This window comes from Nipponia nippon, unplaced genomic scaffold (assembly GCF_047370975.1).
Source record: "Nipponia nippon isolate SJK-2023a ecotype South Korea unplaced genomic scaffold, ASM4737097v1 scaffold_6, whole genome shotgun sequence".
In the NCBI taxonomy this organism is placed as follows: domain Eukaryota; kingdom Metazoa; phylum Chordata; class Aves; order Pelecaniformes; family Threskiornithidae; genus Nipponia; species Nipponia nippon.
The window spans coordinates 31348330-31373832 of record NW_028262380.1 but is presented as its reverse complement, the minus strand read 5'-3'; the positions used below and the strand labels follow the sequence as shown (position 1 = coordinate 31373832).

General features: G+C 38.8%; 1 protein-coding gene across 6 annotated transcripts in view; it reads right to left on the bottom strand.

The window, feature by feature from the left end:
- CRACD (capping protein inhibiting regulator of actin dynamics) overlaps positions 1-25503 on the bottom strand; it is a 140057-nt gene that overhangs the window by 52992 nt on the left and 61562 nt on the right. For 3 of the 6 annotated variants that reach the window (XM_087735729.1, XM_087735730.1, XM_087735731.1), the window contains exons 2-3: positions 24674-24814; positions 11605-11676 (exon numbers count right to left, since the gene is read on the bottom strand). In XM_087735729.1, coding sequence (XP_087591855.1) covers positions 11605-11629 — 25 coding nt within the window. In that variant the 5' untranslated portion in view covers positions 11630-11676; positions 24674-24814. Of the gene's footprint in view, positions 1-11266; positions 11334-11604; positions 11677-24673; positions 24815-25503 lie in introns of all 6 variants that reach the window. The other 3 variants (XM_087735735.1, XM_087735733.1, XM_087735734.1) reach the window with 3 other exon arrangements.

Sequence of the window (25503 nt, the reverse complement as noted above, 5' to 3'; positions counted from 1 at the left end):
TCCTACACGCAAATCACTAAGATCATTCTTGCAGGGGATTGTATTACATGAACCCGTTTTTCTGCCCCTCCAGCCCCTAGAACAAGTCCTGGATTGCACTGGTCAACACTTCTGGATCATACCACTTCCCATTTTTTCACCAGTGAGAGAAGAAGCATTTAATCCTCACAGAAACTACTGGCTTACCATAGAAAATGTTATTTTCATGAAGGGAGCATGAAACTCATAGACCAAACCTCTTCAGTGATAAGGCACAAGTGCTAGCAGCATGCTACTGACATCTATCGATAAGACAAAGTTGAGAGGGATCCTGAACTCAAAGGAGAGTCAGAGTGCCATGCCAGAAAGATCAGATGGCCGGAGGACTGGGATAACAGAAATGAGAGGCAATGTTGAAGTATTATGTGCAAACTCATTAGTTTAGGGCATATCGCTGCAACGTTCTTCTAATAACTTGGCCCTGATAAGCTAGAAATAGGTGAGACTATTATAGCTGAGTATCAGCCAGCAGTGTGCCCAAGTGGCCAAGAAGGCCAATGGCATCCTGGCTTATATCAGGAATAGTGTGGCCAGCAGGACCAGGGAGGTGATAGTGCCCCTGTACTCGGCACTGGTGAGGCCACACCTCGAGTACTGTGTTCGGTTTCGGGCCCCTCACTACAAGAAGGACATCGAGGTGCTGGAGCGTGTCCAGAGGAGGGCAACGAAGTTGGTGAAGGGTCTAGAGCACAAGTCTTATGAGGAGCAGCTGAGGGAGCTGGGGTTGTTTAGTCTGGAGGAGAGGAGGCTGAGGGGAGACCTTATTGCTCTCTACAACTACCCGAAAGGAGGTTGTAGCGAGGTGGGGGTCGGTCTTTTCTCCCAAGTAACAAGCGATAGGACAAGAGGAAATGGCCTCAAGTTGTGCCAGGGGAGGTTTAGATTGGATATTAGGAAAATTTCTTCACCAAAAGGGTTATTAAGCATTGGAACAGATTGCTCAGGAAGTGGTACAATCACAGTCCCTGGAAGTATTCAAAAAACTTGTGGATGTGGTGCTTAGGGACATGGTTTAGTGGTGGACTTGGCAGTGCTAGATTAATAGTTGGACTTGATGATCTTAAAGGTCTTTTCCAACCTAAATGATTCTATGATTCTAACTACAAAAAAAGTAAACATCATCCTATGGAAAGAGCTCCTGGAATAGATAACAGTTCCTATCTGAGCAAGGGGGTGGAGAGCCAACTGGCTAATAAATCATTAGGTGCTAATAAATCAAGTCTGAAAGCAAGCAAGTACATCCAATATATTTTGGATTGGGATTTGGAAATTTTCCCGTCTTTTATGAGGAAAAGAACAAACTAATACATTGCTGAGGTGTTTTGACACAGAACAAATTCTTTCCTGAATGTCACATAAGGGCAATCTTATTGGATAAAAATTTCTTGTCATGGTGCAAAATCAGATACAGTATTTCTGCTTTTGCTGCCTAACATAACTCGAAACTAGTAAACACATACTATGACATACAGCAGCTGCAAGCACTAATACAAGGAATTCAGGGAGCACTTTCAAAGCAGTGTTACTAATCAGAACAATAGTAACCAATTAATGAAGAAAAACAGCAGATAAAAAATGGTTTTTTGATTCATTGTGACTGGCAAGTGTCAAGGGTTTCAAGTGATTTTTTTTTTCATTTTTGCACAGCTTCAGTTTAATATACTTTTACAATGGCAAACACATATATGACTTTTACCCTTGCAACTCAGATTAACTGCTAAAATATTTTAAATCGGTCAGATGAAATTAAGAGAGTCAAATTTTCATTTTATGAACTTACTTAGTCCCGGTTTTTTTAGATTGCGGTTTTTTCCTTTTTTTTTTTTTTTGAAACTGTCAATATACTTTTTAAGTTAGAGCAGCTCCATGGATCACAAGGAAAATTACCATGTATGTTCTATAAAGTAAAAATACATTTTAGAAAGTTCAGGCATAGATCTACATGTAACTCTAACCAGGCGGGGGAAGCAATTACTTTATGCCTGTGTGTTGTCTCTCAAAGTTCTGAGAATTATAAAGTGATATAGAAAAGCCAAGAGTAAAAGAGGTCTTATTCCAAGCAAATTACCAACCACCGCAGTGGAAACATCATTTTAATAATTTCCTCATTAAATTTTATAAAGGTAAAGCTGAACAGGAGACAGTAAATCCATCTCCTCTCCCCAAATTTAGGGGATTGGAATCTCAGAAACATCTGTGAATTTTGCAATGAGTCAAAAAAACACCATATTTGAATGACCTGGAACCCAAGTCAAATCTAAACTCAGGCTCAATGTGTCCCAAAGAACAAAAACACTTGCTACCACCTCTGATTTCATAGAACTAAAATCATGCTGTTTGCAGCTGGGTAGCAAAGTAATGAAAATCAACTGTTTCTTAAGAAAAGAGCTGCCTGAACCATGTCATTCAGAAATCCTCCAGCCAATTTTGGTAAAAAAGCAAAGACTGAAGTGAATGCTTGCATGGTGAAAACCACAGTGAAGAAAAGTAGGGAGTTGGGAAGGGTTTTGTTTTAATTAGGGTTTTTTTCCTGAAGAAAACCAAACCTCAACCACCTTATTCTGTCGGGCAAGTTGGTCCGAAGGAATCGTGGCACTCATTCCCCAGACTCGCATCTCACCAAAACATCATGGGAAATAACGTCAGCCAGCAGCACAGGGGGTGAAGAACCTGCTCTGTGTTCCCCTCCAAAGCCTGGAAATGCTGTGCCCCTGCAAGGAGCCACTTCTTCTGCAGGAGCTCTGCAGAGCCAGGGCAGGAGGACACCTTCACCTCTTCACTGCTGCTGCTCCTCCTCTGCTTTTCTGCTGCATGCTCTCCTTTCCCAAACACTCCTCCAGGCTCAATTACTCCTGATAAACAAATCCTCTTTGCACAAATTGACATTAATTGTGGCCAGATTAAGACTCGGGACAGCTGGCCTTAGTCTGTGAGTTTACCTAGTTATCCAACATCTGTTTTTTCCACTGTCTGAGCAGCTTTCACTATGTACGCTGAACACAGGCCCAGATTATCCCCCTCCTCAGGAACAGCAGACACTAAACAGGGACATTCTCTATTCTTCTGTTCAGGGACAAGATTCGCCTGCTGGGCACAAAACCAAGAGGCTCAGCCGAGGATCCTCATAATACTGAAATATGCCAGACCTGGGTAGATCTTCACTGCAAGTCAGGGAGGCTTTTCCCCTACTCATGCACAGCTTACAACTCCTCCTGCTCCTCCGCATCCTCAGCATCCCAGCCTCACCTCCCTGCTGCACAGAGAACAGTACTGTACTGCACTGCACTTTTACCTCCCTTGATGACACACGGTTTTTCCATTCTGCAGTGGATCTCCTTTCTGAGTGCCAAAGACAGATGGCCATTTCCACCTTTTTCTGAAATTGCTGATTTTTGTAACGTAGACTACTATCAGCTTAAGGATGAAATTGGTATCTCAGCAGTGACTTGAATGCTATGAAGAGAAAAGTTCCAGCTGAGCTGGCACTTAATCAGCGCTGTTACCAGCAATTTCGGTAACAAGATTTTGAGCGGTTAAACAGACCAGGGAGACAAAACCACAAAACTGATCATTAGTATTAATCACTAATTATACTAGTATTGTTTTTCAAACTTCAAAGCATTTTACAAACCTTAACTAGTAGCTCCTTATTCATTACCTGTCCCTATGTGGTAAGCAGGCAACAGGCTGAGCCACAAAGGCAAATTTCAAACAACTTGTTCCCAGAGCGAAGACGGGACAGAGAACTCGTAGATGCTTTTCCACACCCACACTGGAGCCCTCAGCCTGGGTTGCCTTCACCACCCGGGCCAAGCACTGACACAAGATGTGTGTAAGACATTTTTGGTACAGCAAGAGGACTGTAAGTGTTAGGGTTGAAGTTCTGGCAACTTTCTTAAAAGGCTCGATCTGCTTTGGAAAAGGAGCTTAAAATTGACTCAATTCCTCATCTTGTTGTCAACGTAATAAAATATAGAGAATAAGAAGATATTTCCCTGTTGCTATTTATTAAGAAAGAAAGAAAAAGTCAGACTACACACCAAAACCAATACAATTCATGTATTTTCAATGGAGCTCTTGCTATTTGGAGGCAACTCAAAAATTGAAGTGATCATGGTTTGCCTTTGTTTTCCAGAATTAGAACAGAGAAACAGGCCATCACTAGGAACACTCATTGACTGGTAACCTCAGAGAAATCTGATTAAATTTTCCAGCTCAGTCTTCCCTATAAATATCTAAGAAATAAAAACCTCTTGAATATTTTTCTTTGGATCTTTGCAAAACTAACAATATTGACTTCATAAAATACTCAGATGTATTTTGTCATCAAATTTATTTGGCTGACACTGAGTATATTTATTAACATAAAACACTAATAAGTAGAAGCAGTGTTATTTTAAATGTCAGCCAAGTAAGATATCTGTATGAACGCTACAAACAGAAATGTCAAGAAAAGGTTCTTTATAAGATCTGTACCATCAAAATGGAAAAACCCAAGCTACTACAGTGATGCTAAGTGAAATCTCCCCCTATCCATTCTATTTTATGATGATAGAAGAAAATTAATTACTCATGAAGAGGCAAATTTAAAGAGGAGAAGAGAAGCAGCCATAAAGAGATGATACTCAAGCATTTACAAACCTAAACATTTTAAAAATACCTAAATTAATTCAAATATAAAAAGGCCTTTGCACAAATGAACAGCTCTTTCTATCCCTGAACTAGGACAAGGAGACATTTCCTTTTAAACTATCTTCTTTCCTTTAGTCAATGGGAACAAAGAGAAAAAACTATTTTCTGTTTTCATGCTGGTTCAATTCCAGGCAAGGATTTGCCAGGCCAGGATGTGACTGATCATGCTAATCACACGCTGTCTCACTGTGCTGAGATTACAAAGCATTATCACCACTAAACTCGTGAAATACATCAAATTTAGCCACACAAGTTGGAGACGATTAAACTTCACGGAGAAAGGAGATGGCACTTTCTCTCCAACATCGCCTGCCCACACTGGAATCTATTTACTGTTTACTATGTACCAGAACGAAACAGAATCGAGGGGACTCAGGTGGCCAGCAAAACATGAGATTTCCTGTGCTGGTGAGGATGGTTAAACATAACTACCGCCAAGGGAAATTAATGGATTGTAGATTCTAGGATATGACATCAACATTGACCCTAGAATTAAAAATATTTGAGTATGCCATTTACAAGCCTTGGAAGGACATTGGGAGCGTGGGCTGTGTCTGTCATACTCGGAGGGGCTACAGCAGCCATAAAAGCCCAGGGGACCAGCCAAGTGCAATGTCTCCTGATGCAGCATCATTCCAGAAAATGTCACTTGCATAGGGTGCTTTCTGACAGATCAGGTACCCTCCAGCTGTTCCAGTATAGTGGCAAGAGCAAGAAACAGAAATTCTGCTCCTGATACTGATTAATGCCAGGGTCTGACTGTCAAGCACGGATGGAAGCAGGAGTCCATTTCAGCAGCTCTGAACGCTTGTTTCTCAGGCGCTGAAGCACATTTTGGATCCCTGCAAGCAGCTTGGTACACGAATTGGTACCCTGCCAGTTGAGGGACGTTCAAAATGAGATTCAGGGGAAGCCCATGCTGACCAAACTGTCTTTAGCTCCCTTCCCTAACTGTTTCTCTGACACCGTCGGCTTCCTGCCACCCTGCATAAAACACTTCTTCACCTGATACCTCTGCTCTACTTGGCTCAAGAGCAATCACTGTAAAAGAAATCCCAGAGAGCAAACATGGGAAAGGGGTGGGGGCAGAGGAAAGAGGCAAGTGCTTATCTAGTTTTAAAATTTTTTGCTTGCCTCGTATCTATTCTTAATTTATCTAGACCACAAGCGTTCAGTAGCTGAAACAGTATTTTTCCATCTCTGTAAAGCACCACCCAGGGTTACAGCAGCACATGCAAGTTCAAAAGAATTGTAACAGTACAAAAATAATAAAAAAGCCAAAAGAAAAGTTTATAAAAATAATCAGTTTCCATTATGTGACCAACTAGCCTGAAGAGATGCACACATCTCTCTTCTTGACGCATTTTGAAGCTGAGATACTGCAAAGCATCTTGAAGCAAATCCAGGGTGCACTTCTTGAAGCCTTCCTCACACAATCATTTCGGAAAGATTTGTCAAGTATGAGTATGGAAACAACAGTAGTTGTTGCTTCATGTTGTGGACAGTCTTTTTAGTCATGGCATGCAGAAGGGGAAAATTAACATTTATAGCCAAAAGTCCTACGTGAAGAGAATAGTCATTCCAGTGCTCTGTGTTGGCCCTCTGTCAGATCCCCATACCAAGTTCTCTACTGCATTTTTGGAAAAATCCTGATGCTATAAATGACTGTGCTAATCTTGATACTTCTTTAAACAGCAGAGCTAAAGCCCAAAAGCCATATGCACAGTAACACCCACCAGGACAGCCAGAGGAAAGAACCATTTAATTTAGGTATATGAAATGACAGCACTGTCAGTTATACGAAGGTAACGTTGCACAATGTACAAGTTAAGCTCAGGCTTCTCCCACCCCTTCGTCCCCTCTTCTTCACTTTTTAAGACTACGTCTTGCATATTATATGGAAGAAAAAAATGCCAGTTGCCAGTTGTGGGGCAGGAACACATTGTAATGCCAATGCAAAGCAACATTTTCTCCAGGATTTTTCATCAGAGGGTATACCTCAATCGCAAGAGAAACACCAGTTCCTCCTTTTCATGCTTTTCTGCTGTAAATTATTTGAAACCAAACCATAAAATGCACAACTGCACTGCATCAGAACAACATAGGAGACAGAGATGTGATTCTGCCTCAAAAGAGGCACAATCTCCCTCCAGATCTTCTGGTTTTCTGTCTGGCTTGATTTATCAGCGTTTATATACCTGACAGTAGAAGTATGACATATATGCCAGGATACGGATTGTTCACAGTTTGTTTGCAGAAAACATTCCTCTGAGCAAATGCAATTCTAGCTGCTTTGTTTAGTCACAGTTAATACTATGTATATCTGCTCTCTGGCTGACAGACTCACACAAACAAGTTTAAGTATTTCAGACTGTAAATTGAAAATTAACTAAAGACAAATAATCTGCTGTAGCACCTGAGAATTCACTGTTTTATTAACATTCCAACAAATGCTAAATGAAGATGAGCACAGACACTTACATTTCTGTACATGAAATTTATCATGTACTTACATACTGCAGATCACTGACGAATCTGGAAAAAAAAAAAAGAAACCTGGAAAGAATACATACAGCTACCTGGCATTATATACCCATATTCATTAATAGGAAGGCAGCTGCTTCTTACTTTGAAGGTGCCAGTTTTGAAACCACAAACATGTGACTAAAAGATGTTCAAATATGTGTATTTGATTTTGGTAAACAGACTCCTATAAGGGCATCACCCACATTGTATCCTAAAGCTCCAGGAATGGTAAGGCAATGCAGATAGTCTCTGGATAACCACTTAACCAAAAAACAGAAAATAAGAGAGCAATGAGATTTCACTACTTTGTAACAAAACTGATTTGAACTGCTTTTAAACATACAATAATATTTTTTACTAAGTTCTTCTAAAAGAACAGGGAAGTGTTTTCCCTAATTTGATTTAAATAAAACATTCAAAGTCAAGTGGAAAGGGACACTGAATAGAAGCTGAAGCAGGTTATCTACCTGTAACTGGTCTTCTTTGAGGTGCCTTGGGGATGTGTACATCCATGCAACTGGTACCTATCTGCAAGCCTCGCTGGCTGGCGAGCGTTTCAGCCTGGCAGCGCTCGCAGCAGCACGTTCCTGCACGGACACCACGTGCGCTGCACATCACTGCAAAAGAGGCCAAAAGCCTCTTAACCAAAGGACCTGAAATTTAACCAGGACCAAGGAAGAGGGCAGAAAGGACAGCTGTGAAAACTCATGTGAGATGTTACCTCTCAGAGAAGGACAAGAAGAAGGCAATCCGTGTTACCTCCTTGTAACATCAACTGTTTGTTTACTTATACAGTCTGCCACAAAAACTGCTTGTAGAAAAGTCCTCAGAACCCCCAGTGAAAGAAGCTCTCCCAACAACCATCACCCTTTGCAGCCGTGGTAGAAACACAGTGCTTACTCACAGCATGACAGGAACCCAAGCAGCAACTCCAGAGCCCTCAGTCCTGGGTAATTTACGCAGAGTCATCACCAGCATTACTTGGCCTCTAGCAGAACAAGTCTAAATTGAAGGGTTTTGCTTGTTTTTTTACTGAAAACAGCTTAGTTTTTCTTCCAAGATCCACAGTGGGTAAAAGCAAGGTGGCTGTAAGGCCCTCAAGCTGCTGATGGGCAAGGGCACAGCCACCAAGGCAGCCTTGAAGGACTCTGCTCTCATCTGCTGGAATGGGCTCTGTGCCAGAGCTAGTAAGTTCTGAGGACCTGACCTTGCTGCAAATAGCTGTGCTTCTCTGCCCTGCCCTCCTGGACCATGCCATCAGACTGGTAAGGTTTGTTTGTACCTGTTCTTCAGGATACCCCAAGCACCCTCTGCAGAGTCAGCCTCTTATAATCTTCCAGCACCTGAGCAGTCAGCTGGGGCAAACAAAGCCATAGAGCAGCTGGTCATCCCTGCTTTAGGCTATATTGCAAAATGGGACAAGTGCTCTGTAGACTAAAGAGAACACATCATTTAGGGAAACAGCATTCCAGAATAAGAATTAAACATAGTCTGCCATGGGAGAAGAAGAAATATGAAGAGATTGCATCTTTGGAGTGAGGAGACAAGATCTTAATCTCACTATTTAATAAGAAACCAGTAAACTAGAGAACAGAAGTCTCCCAACTACACTGGGCCGAGACCTCTAATTAGTTCATGAAGCGTTTTACTGAAAGTATAATTTTATATGTGTAGCAAAGCAAAAGGTACTGATTAATTGCAGCTCATTAAGTGTAAGTTGTTTTGTAATTAGGAAAAATTAATGCAGACATGGCAAGGTTGGTGCAGACAAGAATTCCACCTGGGTGAGTGTCGCATTTCCAATAGCAGCCAGTCTGCTCAAGCAGCAGAGGAACAATTTGAAATTCAGTCCTGACCCATGGGGACAGGCAGTCAGACCATGAATTCCAACTTTTCTGAAAAAGGACTAGGAAGAAATCTTACAAAACATGGGTGGAGACAGACACTAATTGGCTAACCCTGTCATTTGTAGTGAAGGCATTCATTATCTTTGTTTTGTAACTTCATGTTCCATGTGTAAAAAGCATTGCTATTCTATCTAGAATATTTGTGGATGTATACATCACCTGTGTTCACGTTATCATTTTTTAGAATTCTGCTAATACTTATGCAGAAGATAAGTAAGTAATACTTATCTCTTATGTAAATTGTATGCTTGTTAAGGAATCAGAAACAAACAAATATCTCAAATAAGATATTACCAACAGGATTTTAACACCATAATATTTTCAAAATTTGCTCTTTACCCATTTTGGGAGAGAAAGTTTGCTGTGGGTGAGAGAGTTCAGAAACCATTGCACATACTAGGATAGAAAAGGGACTGAAAACAAAGGCAAAATAAAGCCCTAGCACAGAAGCATGTTCTGCGAACAAGACCACCAAGGCATGCAAAATTGTCATCACTCACCTCAGCTAGAAGGCTGGCAAACTGTAGATATTCTCTGCCTTTCTACTTTTAATCCTATCCATGAAACACAGGTACCCCCAGAGAAACCAAATATATTTTAGCCAGTCCTTTTTCTACTAAAGGAGGCAGCGGCCGTGGACACAGGTTTCCTAGAACAGCAACTTTCAGAGAAGACTCACATGGCATTGAATCAGACTTGTCTCCCACAGCTGGCTGCCAGGGATTTTTAAGTCTTACAGTAGTACAGTGATTGACCACAAAACCCAATATAAGACAAGACAGTGATGCATAATTTTATTTGGTGGTAATTGTGTAGCAAATTGTTTTCTGCAAAAGCAGGCACCAAATTCTGGGAAAGTCTGGGTCTGGAATTTGCAGCTCAGTTATGACTTAACTAATAATAGCTAACACAAGTGTAAAAGCCACATGAGAAACAGACTTTCCTTCCCACAATGCCACTGGTGAAGTTGTCTACAAAAAGAAAACTAAAAAAGTCTGAAAACTTCACACAAGTAAATTCTTTTCTTTGTACTGAATGGACACGCTGTACTCCCACTCCTTCACAAAGGAAGTTAAGAGCTTCTTTATATTTCAAGCCTACTCTGTTTTTCTCAACAAAATACAAATGAAAGGGCCGTGTGAATTATTAACAGATGACAACAGAGAGCTAGCCAGGTATTTCAAACACTTGTGCCTCTTCTTCCTACATGAATTCCTCAATAGTGCAGGCAAAGTGAGTCTTCTTACTTCTTCCATCCTTTAAATCTGTAATTAGAGCTGACTAAATAATTTGTTGAGAAGTAAAGGCTTTTCTACATTCCTTCCTCTCTCCCTTCTTTCTCTGGTAGAGCATCTGACCTGACCATCAGTGACAGGGGGACTTCACGCCTTGTTCTGAAGGGCAGTTAGTGAATCAAGCGAGAGCCTTTTCCCCTCTTACTACCTCTTCAGTAGCGCAAGCTCATGTGGAACATCGTACCATCCAATGGAAACAGAGATACTATTTACTTCTGAACTGGAATAGACAAATAATCAGGAAACCTGAAAACAGACTAAGGCTTTTGTCATGGTCAGAGGTTAACCACCATCTCATGTTGAAAGCAAATCCTATTCACTTTGGCCGAACCCTCCTCCCCCACCCCCCAAAACCCCACAATCCCACCAACAAAGAGGTGAACAGAAGGACGCCACATTAATCCAGCACCACTGCTTGATAGCATGCTTGGTATTTACACAGAGGTACAAACTTAATACTGCTTCAGTCCATTCGCATCATTTAACTCTAATAAATTCTGGATTTGTCAAATAATCTCTGCAAATCCAATGCAAGAAATAAAAATGAAATAATGTAAGTAAGTTAGTATCAGTGCAACTGAAAGATAATATTTGACAACTAATATAGGAAAACCTATTGACATTAGAACTACAGTAGTAAGCTTTAAAAATAGCAAACTTTTTGACAACTTTGAAAAATAATCCAGATAATCCTAAATGAGCACATGCTTTTCTATTTACTTCAAATTTAAATCCATAAACTCTAAACTTTCATCAATTAAAAAGACCATCTCAAAAGGTACAGTAAAGCACAACATCTGACATTACACAGACTGGGGGAGTCAAGTTTCCCACAGTGGTGCAGGTAGCTCCCAGTGATGCCACAGGGAATTACCTGCAAAAACATAAACGAGAATAAACTCTTTGGTTTGGATTTGACTCTGCTTCACAAATACAGTGTTCATTATGACTGCCATAAAAATGGACAAAAGCAGCACATACATTAGCAGCAGCTCCTGCTTAAAAACAATAAGCACAGCACATTCCCCCCTCAGCCAGTTCCCCGCTGAAAGTACTCCAGACTAAGCCACAAAAACTTAACAGTGAGCTTTCGAATGACAGGACATCATGTGCTCCATAATCTACAGAATCAGTCAAGTACTTACAAGGTTTCTTAAACAAATTGATCATGCCTACAATTTCAGACGAAGTCAGAGAAACGCCAGACTTGATCTTCTCTGAGGAAGAAACAAAAGCCATGAAATCACCAAAGAGAAAGGTTTGTTTGGCTTTTTTTGTTGTTTTTAAGAGAACTCTGGAGGACATATTGTAACATGATAGGAAGCTTGTAGGAACAGCCTTACAAATCAAGCTGAGCATGTATTTCAGCACTCTGTTTTTATTTAGCACTCTCCCTGTGGAAAACGTTAAGGGAGGTTTTAACTAGCAAGAGCCAAGGTGATTTCAGATTGATAGCTAAGACCTCTGGACTGATCTTTCATGTGATACTCATTTGGTACATTAGTTTATACAACTGCTTTTTTCTCAGTCTTCCCCAGCTACAAAGCCAGAAATAGCTTACCTTTTCCACAAGGGCAATAAGGTATACCTGGAAAACTAGGCAACTCTGTACAGGTGCTATGAATAACAGCAGTGGTTTTTAAAAAGTCAGAAAAATCATTATTTTATCATCCACGTTTTTAACTTTACAAGAACAATTTAATGTCAGTAACTACCATGAAATCTGGAAGCTGCATTTTCCAAGAAAAATTGTGCTGGACAATAGTATTTTCTGAAGCATCCTATAGTACCATGAAGTGGAGACAAAGATTAAGCAGCCTATATTATTGTCATAGAAGAGCAACAATTATGCAAATCCCTCTTAGAAAGCAATAAAGTTTTGAATATAAAAACCTAAAAAAGACTTCATTATGCAGTTCTCAGTCAGCACAGACTGAGCCAAAGCCTACTACAGTACTTCTCTGTGCTCTGGATAAAACTTCACGTGGCTCCAGTAGCTCCTTTCGCAGAGGTCCCAGTCTTCCGCGAACAGATCTTTGCAGCCAGGACTTAAGGGAAAATATACCCGGTAAAGCTAGGCTCCCAGATCTGTAGTTTGGCATGCAAATGAGTGGTCTAATTTTCAAATCTCCTGGGACTCAAGTAGCTTAGTGCTGTAAAATCCTCTGCAGGAAATTCCTGGTTTAATGCTCTCTTTTCAGTCCTTGCATGGTGGTCATTTAAAATTATGTCTTATTAGTTTTACCCAAAGACCAGCAACGACAAGTGGTTTCACATCCTGAAGGTGTTTAGACGAAAAAGCGCTTCTCATAAAACTCGGGATCTAGAGAAAGATTGTACTTTCCTATTGTGAAACCAAAGAAGTTTATGGTTATCTTCTGGTCTAAACAGAGGTCCTTAGAACTTGCATATCAATCACAGAGACTTTTGAAGTCAGTAAGATAAAGCCTTTAACAGAGGAAAATTTTAATTGATCTATTGTACATACTACATTCAATAATATCTGATTTCTTAAATTTCCCTCTGTAAAGTCAATTAAACACACATTATTAGTTTATTTGGAGAAACATTTAAGAATCCCAAGCTGCTTAGTGGATGCATTTTGCTAAGCACTGGAAATATTGACAGACAGAATAATTTCCCCAAAACATAGGCAAATGGGATCGAACTGAGAATGAGAGAAGACAAAAAATTGAGAGTAATATCTTCCTGTTCTGCTCTCCTCTGAGGTATCTCACACAGATTTTTTTTTTGGTAGATATATCAAGACTTACATGTAATAATGACTTTAGTGACTTCTTTCTTTAGGGACACATTTTATTTCATTAATGAAACATTCTCAGAAGCCAAGAGAATGACTTTCACCCAATTTCATTTTTAATTAAAAAGAGCTAAAAAAAAAAAAAAAAAAGAAGAATAGAAAGATGAAACTACTCTGGTCTGACAAAATGCATGGCTCTTTGACCCACCTGAAAGGGCTGCTTCCTCCACTCCAGCAGCTGACAGACCAAGATTCCCTGAAGCAAATAAATCACTTCACCCAGCCCCCCAAGCCTTCCTCCCACAGCGCTACACTAGATCTAGCATCCCTCCTAATAGCCAGCAAGCCAGGATTAATTCAGATCATAAGAGATAACAATAGGGCTCAGGACCATTAGAAAGGCTGCATGGCTACTCGAGCGAACACTGTGGATCACAGCTGTGGTCACTCCCCTGGACGTGTTCTGCAGCTATTCCAGTCCTTTGCAGTTTTATCATTTCAAACCCCATGACTGAGCTCCAACTTGGAGACCAACAGATGAACGTTACAGTATTGAAAAGCATAGGTGTCAAGAGGTAGTTCTTAGAGGGACTACCTAATCTAGCTTCAAAGTTGGAGATGCATGAATGACTGTGAAACGATTAGCAGTGTTTAATCATCACACAAGGTTATCAAAGGACTTTTTGTAATAGCAGCTGAGGAGCAGCATCACTCAGACAACAGCGATGAAGACAAGTGGTGGACAATCCTACGATAAAGAGGTAGAAACCACTCTCCCTATAACTTCCTAATATCAGCATTACCTCATTCACATCCAAACTGCCTGCTACCAGTGCCACAGCTTTTCTCTGTTTAAGCAGGGATGAAAATTGAAACACAAGCTTTTCTTACACATCAAAACACTGAATGAAAGAGGATTAAAAGGTGAAGTGGCAAAATTAAACTCTGTGCAGTCAAAGTTTAGAGAGAAAAATAAAGCTTTTTTCAATTTACTCACATGCAAATAGGTTTTAATAGTTGAAGAGTGTAATGCAGTAGACATTTAAAAGGTCCTAGTTATTCCCCAAACAACTCCAATTCATGTCAAATCCAACAAAAATTTAGGCACATGGGGTGTTTTGGTTTTACATTTTGTTCTCTGTAGAATAATTAAATAATTCACATCACTGAATTGGCAGTGATACCATCCACTGATGCTAAACTGAAATATTTGCCCCCTCTCACCAGCTTAGCTGACTTCATATTTCATCTTGACCTATTTTGGATGTCACAGGAAATCGAGGCAGTGACATTGCTAAAATTTTGTCATACATAATTGTAGATATTGGAAGTTATTAATGCAACCATAGATTTGGCATGGGCACTAGACCTTTAACTTGGGAAACACGCTTGGTCAGACAATTTACCTGCTGGTTAAAAACCCCACAGATTACCACCTCACTCAAGTGCTCCAAGCTACATGCAGTCAGTGGAGAATATTGAAGCTAGTAAGAGAAATCAAGTAAAAGAGTGTGACAGACAATGAACCAGGCAAAAACCACTTCACTGGAAGACAGGGAATTTCTGAAGGGTGGTTAATGATACAAAAGACGGGATACATTATTTAGACAAAACACGTCCCATGGGAACTGCTCCGAGGCAATAAAGAGAGCTCTGAAGTAACATAGTTGGACTCTTGTCTCTCATTTGTCCCTTAAATGCTGGAGGTCCAAACAGAAAAACTCTCGAGTTAGCATGAGAAATTTAACAACATATGGCATTTGCAGTGGTATGTACAGTCATCCCCTTCTAATCTGCTTCTTCAAACAAACTCTGTTTGGATATGACCAGCAAGGCTGCCTGGTGCCCACTGAGGGAACTTTGAGAAATAATGTTTCAGTTCCCTTGCGAGTGGACAGGTGGCCCATTTCCAAATAAACAGTCCCAACAACAAGGTCCTCAGTGGCAGCAAAAACACAAAGGGTCAAAGGGAGAGGAGTCTCCCCAGGGATGCGCTCCTCTGCCCCTGAGCGAGCACTGATTACAAAGTGCCTACCAGCACACGTCACAACGTGCTCTTCTGCAGGCAAACAGGGAACACCAGTTTACCAGAGTTTTCAACGCCTCTCTGAAGCCCTAACTTTGTGCAAGCAAATACAAAATGATGATTTTTTTTAATGTCTTTACCAGAACTCTCAGTTGGAAAGAAGCATCTCTCATATTAATCTACATCCTTGCACCAAAGTAAAACCTAGCAAGTGTTGCTTCTTATCTTATTAAGCCACAAACCCTGTTTAATCTTGCTCTGTTGTTGTCTTATCTATGAGCAGCTAAATTTCTACCAGGTTGGCTCAACTAACCAACTTATGTTGCTGTGATTTTGACATTTCAAAAAAATTCTGTTACACAACCAAAGCAGAAATAAAAACACTCGAGCAGCTGAAAGAGTAGAGCTGAATAAGAAGTGCTACAAAACAGGAACAGATTTAGGAATAATGAGGTCACCTCACACCTCAAAACACATGAAGTTATTCTGTTCACTCAAATAACTTCACGTTCAGTAGTAGTCACAGCACAAAATGCCACACCATTTTAAAGAGACAGAAGCATTTTCAATACTTTGGCCAATTAGAAAAAGTGAACACTGAACGATACCATCATGTGTTACCCTCCCAGCTTTCTCCTGGCTTTATAGATGAAGAGAGAAATAAGGAAGGAGAAAAATATTCCCTCCCTCCTCACCCCCTCCAAGTGAGAGACCACTAATCTGAGTGTGTGGTTGCAGCCCCAGAGCATGGGCACATGTGGCATTTATGGTGCTTCAGAAGCATCTTGTGCCTGCTTGAGCACTCAGGCGCTGCTGTGGTGACAGCACAAAAGCTCTCCTTCTCACTAGGTTTTTTGGCTTTTCGGCATTTCTTATTCCAGAGACCTGCAGTCTCTTCTTTATTTAGCAAGGGAGAGAGATGGTATTAGCTTCCCACCAAACCATCAGTGCCACATGGTCTGGCGGTGCCGGTGTTAGAACTCCCTGGGAGCATGGAGGAGGAGAGGACTGGTGGGAGGCAGGAAGGCAGGGAGGTAGATGTTCAGGTGACCAAAGATGAATGAAGAACTGACGAGTGGACAAGAAAGGAAAGTGAGCAATCAACACAAGATTAAACCAGGCTGAATCTTCATTGGACTGGTAATATCTGTTCAGTCAAGAGCTGGGTGTGTTTTATTTGTTTTTAAAAAGACCCCAAGAGACCGTGCTTTTCTGAAATGGAGAGAAGAGTGCAGCAGTCAGTATCTAATAAAAGAAAGTTCTAGATGTCAAAATTGCTCAAAAAGCATGACTGCCTACTGAGCTGAAGCAAGATATTGCTATCCCTAAAAGGGAATTGGTATCTAAGCAGATACAGATTGGAATCACTGACTCATCCACCCTGGGCCTTTAAGGCAAACTGATGAGAATGAAGGGCTGACAGAAGGAAAATAAAGGGGAGGAAAATAAGGAGGCAGAGGGGATTTAAACAAGATTAGCTACGTGTGAATCCTAAATAAAGATTAAAATCACTGCCTCGTGGATTTGGAGATTTCTGAAGTCAAGGTCATGAAATTAGCAGAAAACTGGCAGTTCGTGAGCTTGTATGATGACTTTTCTGGGGGCAACTTTCAGCAGTATTTTAACTCCTAAGAGCTACCATTGCACAGTTCTTCCAAGCTGCTTAAAACCATAAGGAAAAATTGCATCTAAAGGGAAAGGCATCTAAAAATCCCCACACCCATTTCATAATTAGCTCAACCATCTATTTTAATACAAACAACAAAGTCTTTCCGCCCCAAAAATATTTCTACTATTTTTATACCCTGCTGTCACCAACAGACTCAAGCACTCATAAAAAATGTCAATAGCCTGGGTCTGTTCTGTTGCACTAATATGATAAACACTACTGGTGAAATGATCTTGAATGATCTTGCTCGCCTAAGTTTTACTTGGATGATATAGATTACAAATCCTTTAAAGCCAGAGAAAGAATTCTTTACTTCTGCTTCTGTAACTAACGTTCAACATAGGTCACATTTCTGTGCAGAGTAAGAGGCATTTCAGTCGTCTTAGGAAACATTTTATGCTTTTTAGAATTAAGATTTCAGTAAGAGTGTTGCAAATCTCTTCATTCATACATATTCATACTGTCTTTTAACTGACTGAATTGTAGCCTTGCCCATTTACAGCTTTGTATAGACATCACAAAGGCTATATAAATTTCCCATATGAAATTAATATGAATTACAAGTTATAGGTGATGATGAGTACCTTTCATTTTCAAGTGACAATCTTTTAAAATGTATTATCTGGTCTGTTAATTCTAAAATGGCCGGGCCAGTTTCCTTGGAAAGGTACTAGTTTCCATGAGGGCAGCTGGGAACATGACTAGGGAAAATAAGTAAGGTGTCTCCAGCCTATTTAATAAGACTTCAGCAGAAGTAAAATATACAGATGGTATTGTTTTCACTAATGATGTATGCAACTATGACACCAAAACCCCAACTGAGGAATTCAGTTTAATTTATCCTCAAGCAACTTCCCGAACTGGAACCTAAAAGAATTGTTTTCTTTATGATCTAGTTTTCCATAATTCCTTTCCATCACTGGAATTTTTCTTATGGCAGCTTTCTCTTTATAGCTTAACAGAAGAAACCCCATAAGTTTGGGAATAGAAATGATTATATTTTGAATCCTTAACGATAGTTTTGTCTTTCAGTACTAAACTTTGTGGTTTTTTGCTGCAAGACTACAGAAGAATGAAAAGAGTAGGGTTGTTTAGGAGGTTCTAAGTGTTTCCTAGGACAACCAAGGAAAGTTTAGATTCAGTATCAGGAAAAGTTTCTCAATAAAGCATATTAAACAAGTGGACACAGACATGAAGTGCAAGAACATTCACCTTGACAAGATACTCAGAAATATAATTAAATGAACAGTCCTACACTTAAAAGAGGAAAGAAAAAAATCAACTGAATACAGTGTTGCTTCTCAGAGCCACTTTCTAGGACTCTTCCGTTCATGGAATACTAAAATTAAGCTGAACATTGCTACAGCTTGAAATAGCAGGAAAAAGAAAAAAAGAAAGGGAAGCAAGGGAAAAAACACTAAATCAAATCCTGCTGTAAAAAAACATAACAAAGACTTCCTATACTTGGAACTTGGTAGCCCAAGCAATCACATATGCTCCAGACCATGTAAAAGACACTGGGAGACCCATCTGTAGTAAGAAGGAACTGCAAGATCAGCCTGGTAAACTCTACAGTTTTCAGACGCAGGCATAAGCAGTTTCCTTGCAGTAATTTGTGAGGAAGGAAGAGGCTTCCTCTTGTAAATAAAATGAAAATGTGTTCTGTCTCTTTAATTTACAACCAAAAAACCAGTTTATTTTTACAGTACCTGAATCAATACCCAGTACCTCAGAGTGAATATTTTGGTCAGTATCCCTTTCAGCTGCAGCCATGGTTTTTGGTGGGGTTTGTTTGTTTGTTTGTTTGTTTTCAAATGTTACTGAAACAAGAAGTACAGCACAACACATTTATATAACCACTGAGATTTTGAAACCGAACACAAATATAAGATTCCCTTATTTTTAAACCACTGTTCTTGCACTAAAATGTCTTACATTTTAGACTTCTTTGGACCTACACAGTAGCAGTATTGTGAGGGTACAAGAGTCATTACATTATGAAATCTTTAATATGTAAAAATTATAGCTGTGCTTCATAACAAAATGCAGCAGCACCAGTAAGTCACACCTCCAATGAATCGCAGAGCCCTGTAGTAAGAAAGTCACATTTATGCAGAACACGTTTTCTGTCTTACTGTCTGTATTCTTTCCTCTGATTACTAATGGGAACAACTAATAGTATTAGAGATTTTTATAATAAGTATTTTAAATAATATTTGCAGTATTTCTATTTAACACAATAGACAAATAGAGCTATACATGAACACTATATTAAGCAGTGTAATAAACAGTATTATAGTATAAAGCACTGTATTGGCTACCTGAATGCTGTAGAAGTACAAAGAAACCTTTTTACAGCAAATTATTTTATTCACATTACATTCTCTAGTTGCATGCTTTCCATACTTTGTTTCACCAAGGAGTAAAGAACTACATTTATGGGCTCAATAGAAGATATCCCTATGTAACATAGGCAGTAAATGTATTGTAATGGCACATTGTATCTTCCAGATCTTACAAGATAGCCATTAAAAATTACAGGATTTGTCCTTCTCTAAAATGTACAGGCAGATTAAAATAACAGCTTAAAAGGTCTTGAAGAGTGTTTTTTAGTGAAACTCACCTATGGGTTAAATATTTTTCATAATTTTCTTCATCTCCAGAACCATTCTTTTTTGGGGAAGAAGTCCTACTTTTAGACAATAACATATGCAATACAGAAAAAGAGTAAGATACAAAACAGCACTATATGACATTGTTTTATCCTGAGTTATATCAACAAAAATTAGCAACCTCAACAGGACCCTGCAGTGGAAAACATTATCCAACCATGACAGAAGAGTTCGGCTCTCCTTTCTGCTTAATGGTAAAGATGATGGAGCTGAAGAAGGACCTCGTCTTGAAGACACTCATGCCTGCTGCCTGTTCAGGACATCTTTTCCTTTTAGAATTACCCGAAGAGCTTTACCTCTCTCCATCCTAGTCAGCCACTAAAGCCCAGGGCTATAGTGAGCTTCAAGCTCAAGAAAGCACTAAATCGTATTAAAATTAAGCATGTGATTCTCTTTTCCTGAATTAGGGCTTCTAAGATTATTTAGCCACTGCTGGATGCTTAAGGCAGAACATCACAAACACAAACACCACTTTAGCAAAGTCAAATCAGGATTTGTGTCAGTTTTTGCCTGTCTCAAACCTACAAACCTGAATTCCTGAGTACTCTTAAGAATCAAATTTGAACTTTAAAACCCTAATGCAGCAATACAAAAAATAACTATAGAGAATCCTCTCATTGGCCCAGTTCTAAGAGTACTAGAGAAAGCATAAATCACCTTTTGCCCTCAGGGAATTTTGCCTACAGTACTCTTCACTGATGTTCTCTCAGAATTCAGCATAGAAGAAATCAGAAGAATGTAACCTACAGATTAACTAAACCTGGATTAATTGCATAAGATCCTGTAATCGGCAGGACCACAAAAATAAAAATCCAAACAGAAACTGATACAATTTTTGCAAACATGTCTCCTGGTCTTGTGAAAAAATTGACTTGACATAAGAAATTTTGAACACATTGAAAAAGCTCAAGAACCAGTCAAGCTTCACAGTTTGGGCCCCATTTTGAGATATAAGCTGCTCCAGAAATACTTCTGGTGAGCATGGAAATCTTGCTTGGAACTATTGAATCTAGGAACAAAAACCTCAATTCCAATTATAACTTGGTAGTTAAAATAAAGAAACATATTTAATTAGAACCAAGCAATACTACTGCAATTAAATCATTTCACAAAAATTAGCTCTGTCTTAGGAGCTGTTATATTCATTTTTCTAAAACGCTTACTCTATAAAAGTACAAAGACTCAAAAACATATCGGCGTCTAGAGACTGAACATAAATACTGCTCTGATTTTAATATGGATATGTCATCCAGCTTATCCAAGGGAAGTAAAAGAAGAAAAAAACCTATTCTTGCAAAATTATCAGGACAAGTTTTTGCATACTGGGCATCTGTCTTCCTGGGGAAACAGAGCAGATGTGAAAGTTAACTAGTGAAGTTATATATTGAGAGGCTTAAGGAACATGAAATATGTGACATGGCAACGTTTTGTTCATTTGTTGTTTTATTTATAGTTGTCTTACCATTATTTGAAAGCAAGTTGATCAAGAATAACTCTGTTCTTCACCACGACAGTATTACCTTTCAGAGGAAATTTCTGTACAGGAGCTTGTGCCATTTGCTTCATTCTCTCCAGGCTCTCTTGGATATCCCAAAATTGTCAGATGTAGCTTCCACATTATAACAGGTCTACCTACTGCCCTCCCACTTCCCTGCCAGTAATAATTAAAAAACCCCAACCCTCTCAACTTCCAAAAGCTTACAGGTTGCCACCCTGGTAAATATTAGGCACAGATCTCACAGCTCTTAGAAAGAGAAGGGCTAAATACCTAGACTCAGAAGCTGGTAGCCTCTAATTCCCTATACGTTGGCCACAGAGAGAAACACACACAACCAGGAGATTCCCCAAATGATATATGAAACAAGTATTTGATATTTACAGCATAGTTTTCAGATCATCAAAATCTTTAGAATTTTTACTGTAATCATCGCCCTACGATGATCAGCAGATGGATTTAACCACCCAAGTTTTCAACTCCTGCTGTAAGGTTCTGTGTGGTTCTGCAGACAGTGTGATATTCTGAACTAATTAGTTAATTGCATATCAGAAACTACTTTCCATGGAACTGTGAACATAATTTCAGATTGCTGCGACTCTCGGGTCGTCTTCTTGGTTGTTCTTCTTTGGTCATGGAGGAGACAAAGAAGTTGGTACTTTCTAAATAGGACACACATTGGGAAGGGCCACGCAGTGGGCAGACATGGCTATAGTAAGCATAGATGAGATTTTTTAGAGTTTACCACATGGTGCAAGCCCACCTGAGTTCTACATCTCCCTACCCCAGGTCTCAGCCCAGCACGGCCAGAGCCGGGTGAGCAAACCACAGATTAAATGAGCAGCTTTCTCTGGTGTGTGGGGTCAGTCCTGGCCTGGGCTAGAATGAGGACAGGACATTGTTCTGCATGAAAGCAAGCTAAGGCTGGGTTGCAGAAGAGCATGAAATCAGAGTCTGTTTACAGTGAAAGACTTCCTGGCTGTTTTTGTGATATTAAATTTGAGATGACAACCAATTCATTCACATTAATAATATGTAGAGGGTTCACAAATCAAGGGGCTTTTCACATTGAGGTTTATTCTAATTATCACTAAAATTCATTGCAAATGTAACACAAAAAAAGTCTAAAAATCTAGAAAATTAATTGTGAAAAAAAGCTACAACATAATGTTGATGAAATCAAGATCTCTATCTTCTTGGCAGGACCTCTTCTTCATTAAAATAATTATTTATTTATTTATTTACTACTTATTTGCATAGCTAGTTATTGCACAGTGACTCATTTCATAAAATCTTTGTTGTTTGTATTTCCACTGAAGTGACTGAAAGAACACAATCAAATGTATCCATAGGCATCAGTTATTGTAAGAAAGAAATCTGAATTGAGTAAACATAACAAACAAGAGGCAAAAGGAGAACAAGAAATTAATGGAATAAAGGAGAAAAAACAGCTTTGGATGATACAAATGAAATCAGAAACTTTAACAGAACGTAAAAGAACCAAGGTTTTCCTAGTCTTCCACTTTTTTTGAAGAATGAAAACAAAAAGTGTGCCTTAAAGGAAAACTGAAGCCTCTGGAGAAGCAGGATAGGATCACCAATAAATATAAGTCTGAAGCTGTAATCATTTTAACCTAGAAAATGTGAAATGGTAGAATGAGCTAGAAAAAAATATATGTATTAGAAAAAATAAAATATAAGACTTCAGTAAACAAAAAATTGACTAACGCAACATTTACAAATTATTTACAACACAGAGAATCTTATGGATAAAGCAAAACCTCTACTCATAGTACAAATTATTTCCTATAAGTTTTGGTCCTATTTTCTGCATTAAAACCCAGAATATTCTAACAACAGGATATGGGGGTGGGTTATGAAAGAACACTGGGTACACTGTGAGAAAAAAACCTAGCTTTAATTCTCTTGGAAGAAAAATTATATGCAAATTCTATACAGAAATGTATATGTCTTGCATACTTAATTTATGAAATTCATACTAGCCAGTCTGGAGATTATATTGTAACTGACCACTCTCATAGACTGCTCTTTGAATATTTGTATTTTAAGCCAATGGATATTGTATTTTACTTGGCAAAGTATAAAATGTGCTATTTGAAAACTTCCGTATTACCTGCAAAAATAAAGTCTATTAAAAGGAAACAGAAGATAGCTGAGAATCTGCAATCCTTACACACAAGTGGCATTGAAATATGAGGTTAGAGAGAGCAGGTAGGAAGCATCCTGCATTCACAGAGCACTTTCCGTTGGTGGTGGCACACTTCGTATCTCCCTGCTTTGAAAAAATAAGAACATATCCTACCTATAATACATTAACAGACAACATCTCACAAATTGGTATTTCAAAAACACCTGTGTACCTTCAGCTGAGGTGTAGTCGGTTTTTATGGTAGAAAAATGTCCTCATGACTATGACCGTCTCAAGAAAACAGAACCTTTTTTTCTTAACAACAAGACAATGTATTCCAGCTGATTGTTTCAGAAGAGTTATCAATGATATCTGCTTATCATTCATTCTTTTGCCACATAACACACCAGTTAAATGTACATTTTGGCAAGACAGTCACAAGTAAAGGAGGACTTTTAGTTAACTAACTGTCTTTGTTAATTTACAGGGTGATGTTTTTTGGACAGCACAGATTTTCTAAACCACATAAAATAACTTTGAATAACAGAACCATATTGCTTTGTGCAAGAGCAAAGACAGCATTTCTACATTAAATAGAGACTGAACACAGTTTTACAGAAATGTAGTTTAGAGTAGGGTGTTTGCAGATGAAGTCATTGATGAACACATTTGCCCTGGGACCACATTCCAGAATGGCTGCTCTAGAAAGAAATTATTACCTGTCGTTCACAATTCCAACATTCTTCCCAGGCCAAAAAAAAAAAAAAAAAGAAAAAGAGGGAAAAAAAAAAAGAAAATCTGAATGGAAAAAATCCTCTGCTGCTGTCATTCCACTTTCAGAGGAAACATGCACAGTACCGTGTGTTTTAACTGTTTTGAGCTTCTTCCAATATGTTTTAGAACTGAAGCGTCTAAGGAAGGAAAGTTGTAAATATTTTGCAAATAACCAATCAATCCAAAACCTAGGAGAAAGGAAAACAGTGCAGATCTGTTCTGATAAAAGCCTAAATGGTAGACTATTACTTAGCACTAACTCCCAGCGGCAGCATTCTACAAACACGCTGTATATCTGTCTTGGCAAAACGAGAGTTGCTTGGTAGACCGGAGACTACATAAATCTTTGCATGGCTAAGAATAACTTCAGTGGTTGAAATGAAAGACAATATTTGCTGTTGTGTGCAGTACTTGTTTTCTTTTTTTCCAAAATATACACAAAAGCTACATAAAAAATAGTTCTAAGTACAGTAACACATGCATTACATTCTTCCTTTAATATAAAGAAGCTATTTTTTTCTGTTTATAAGTTAGAACATGCAGGTTAAAATATATGCTTTAGTATTCAATTATTATCTAAATTTTCACTTCTGCCTTCAACTTAATGAAATGTTAAATAAATACACCATTTATAGTGTTAAAGGATCAGCAGGAAAACGTTTCCTTACCTTTTCTTAAGATGGGGTGTGATATTCTCTACGTTCACACAGTCTTGCTCTCTCTCTGAAATGGGGATTTTTCTTTAATATAAATGATCAGAAATCAGGATACGCTGCTAGGGACCAGTGGTTAGCATTCTCCCAGACTTCCTAGGCATAAGGGGGGAAAGAAAGAATTTTAGTTCACCTTTTCTAGGCTAGCCTAAGAGTATTTTTATGTTTTCCCTCTTTTGAGGAGTGCTTATAAGCTGAGCAATTCCTGCCTGCCACATCTCTTGTAAATGGTTTGAGATGTTTGCAGTCTAAAAAAAAAAAAAAAAGATTTTGCAACCTGAGAAATTTTCATTAGCTTCGGATTTCCCTCTGAGACTTTCATACAAAATGGTTTTTCTTTACTCTTTCTAACTAGTGAAATAGCAACACTTTCTTATTTTTCTTCCAAACAGCCACATCCTGCAGTTCTAAATCAATTATATCTCAAGAAAAATATGTCACTGTTTTTATTGTAGTTTTGGCTGAAATAAAAATGCAGTATTTCACTCTAGTTTCTCAAAAGGAAAAACTAACAACTTCTAAAAATTAAAATGAGAGCTTATCATAACTTTGATTATCCTTCAACTAGAGTATGTAAAAATGAGTTTTAACAATTTTTCTGGCAAAAAGCATGAAATGCCTTTTTAATTAAAAAAACCTTTCTTATTACAAAAAATCCAAACTATAGGAATAGACTGCAAAGTAGGAAAAATTGAAACCAGTGAAAACAACTTGTAAAATTGCACAGAGCAACTGGATTAGTTTTTTAACCAATTTTTCTTCCAGTTTCACTAGTTTTTAGTTTT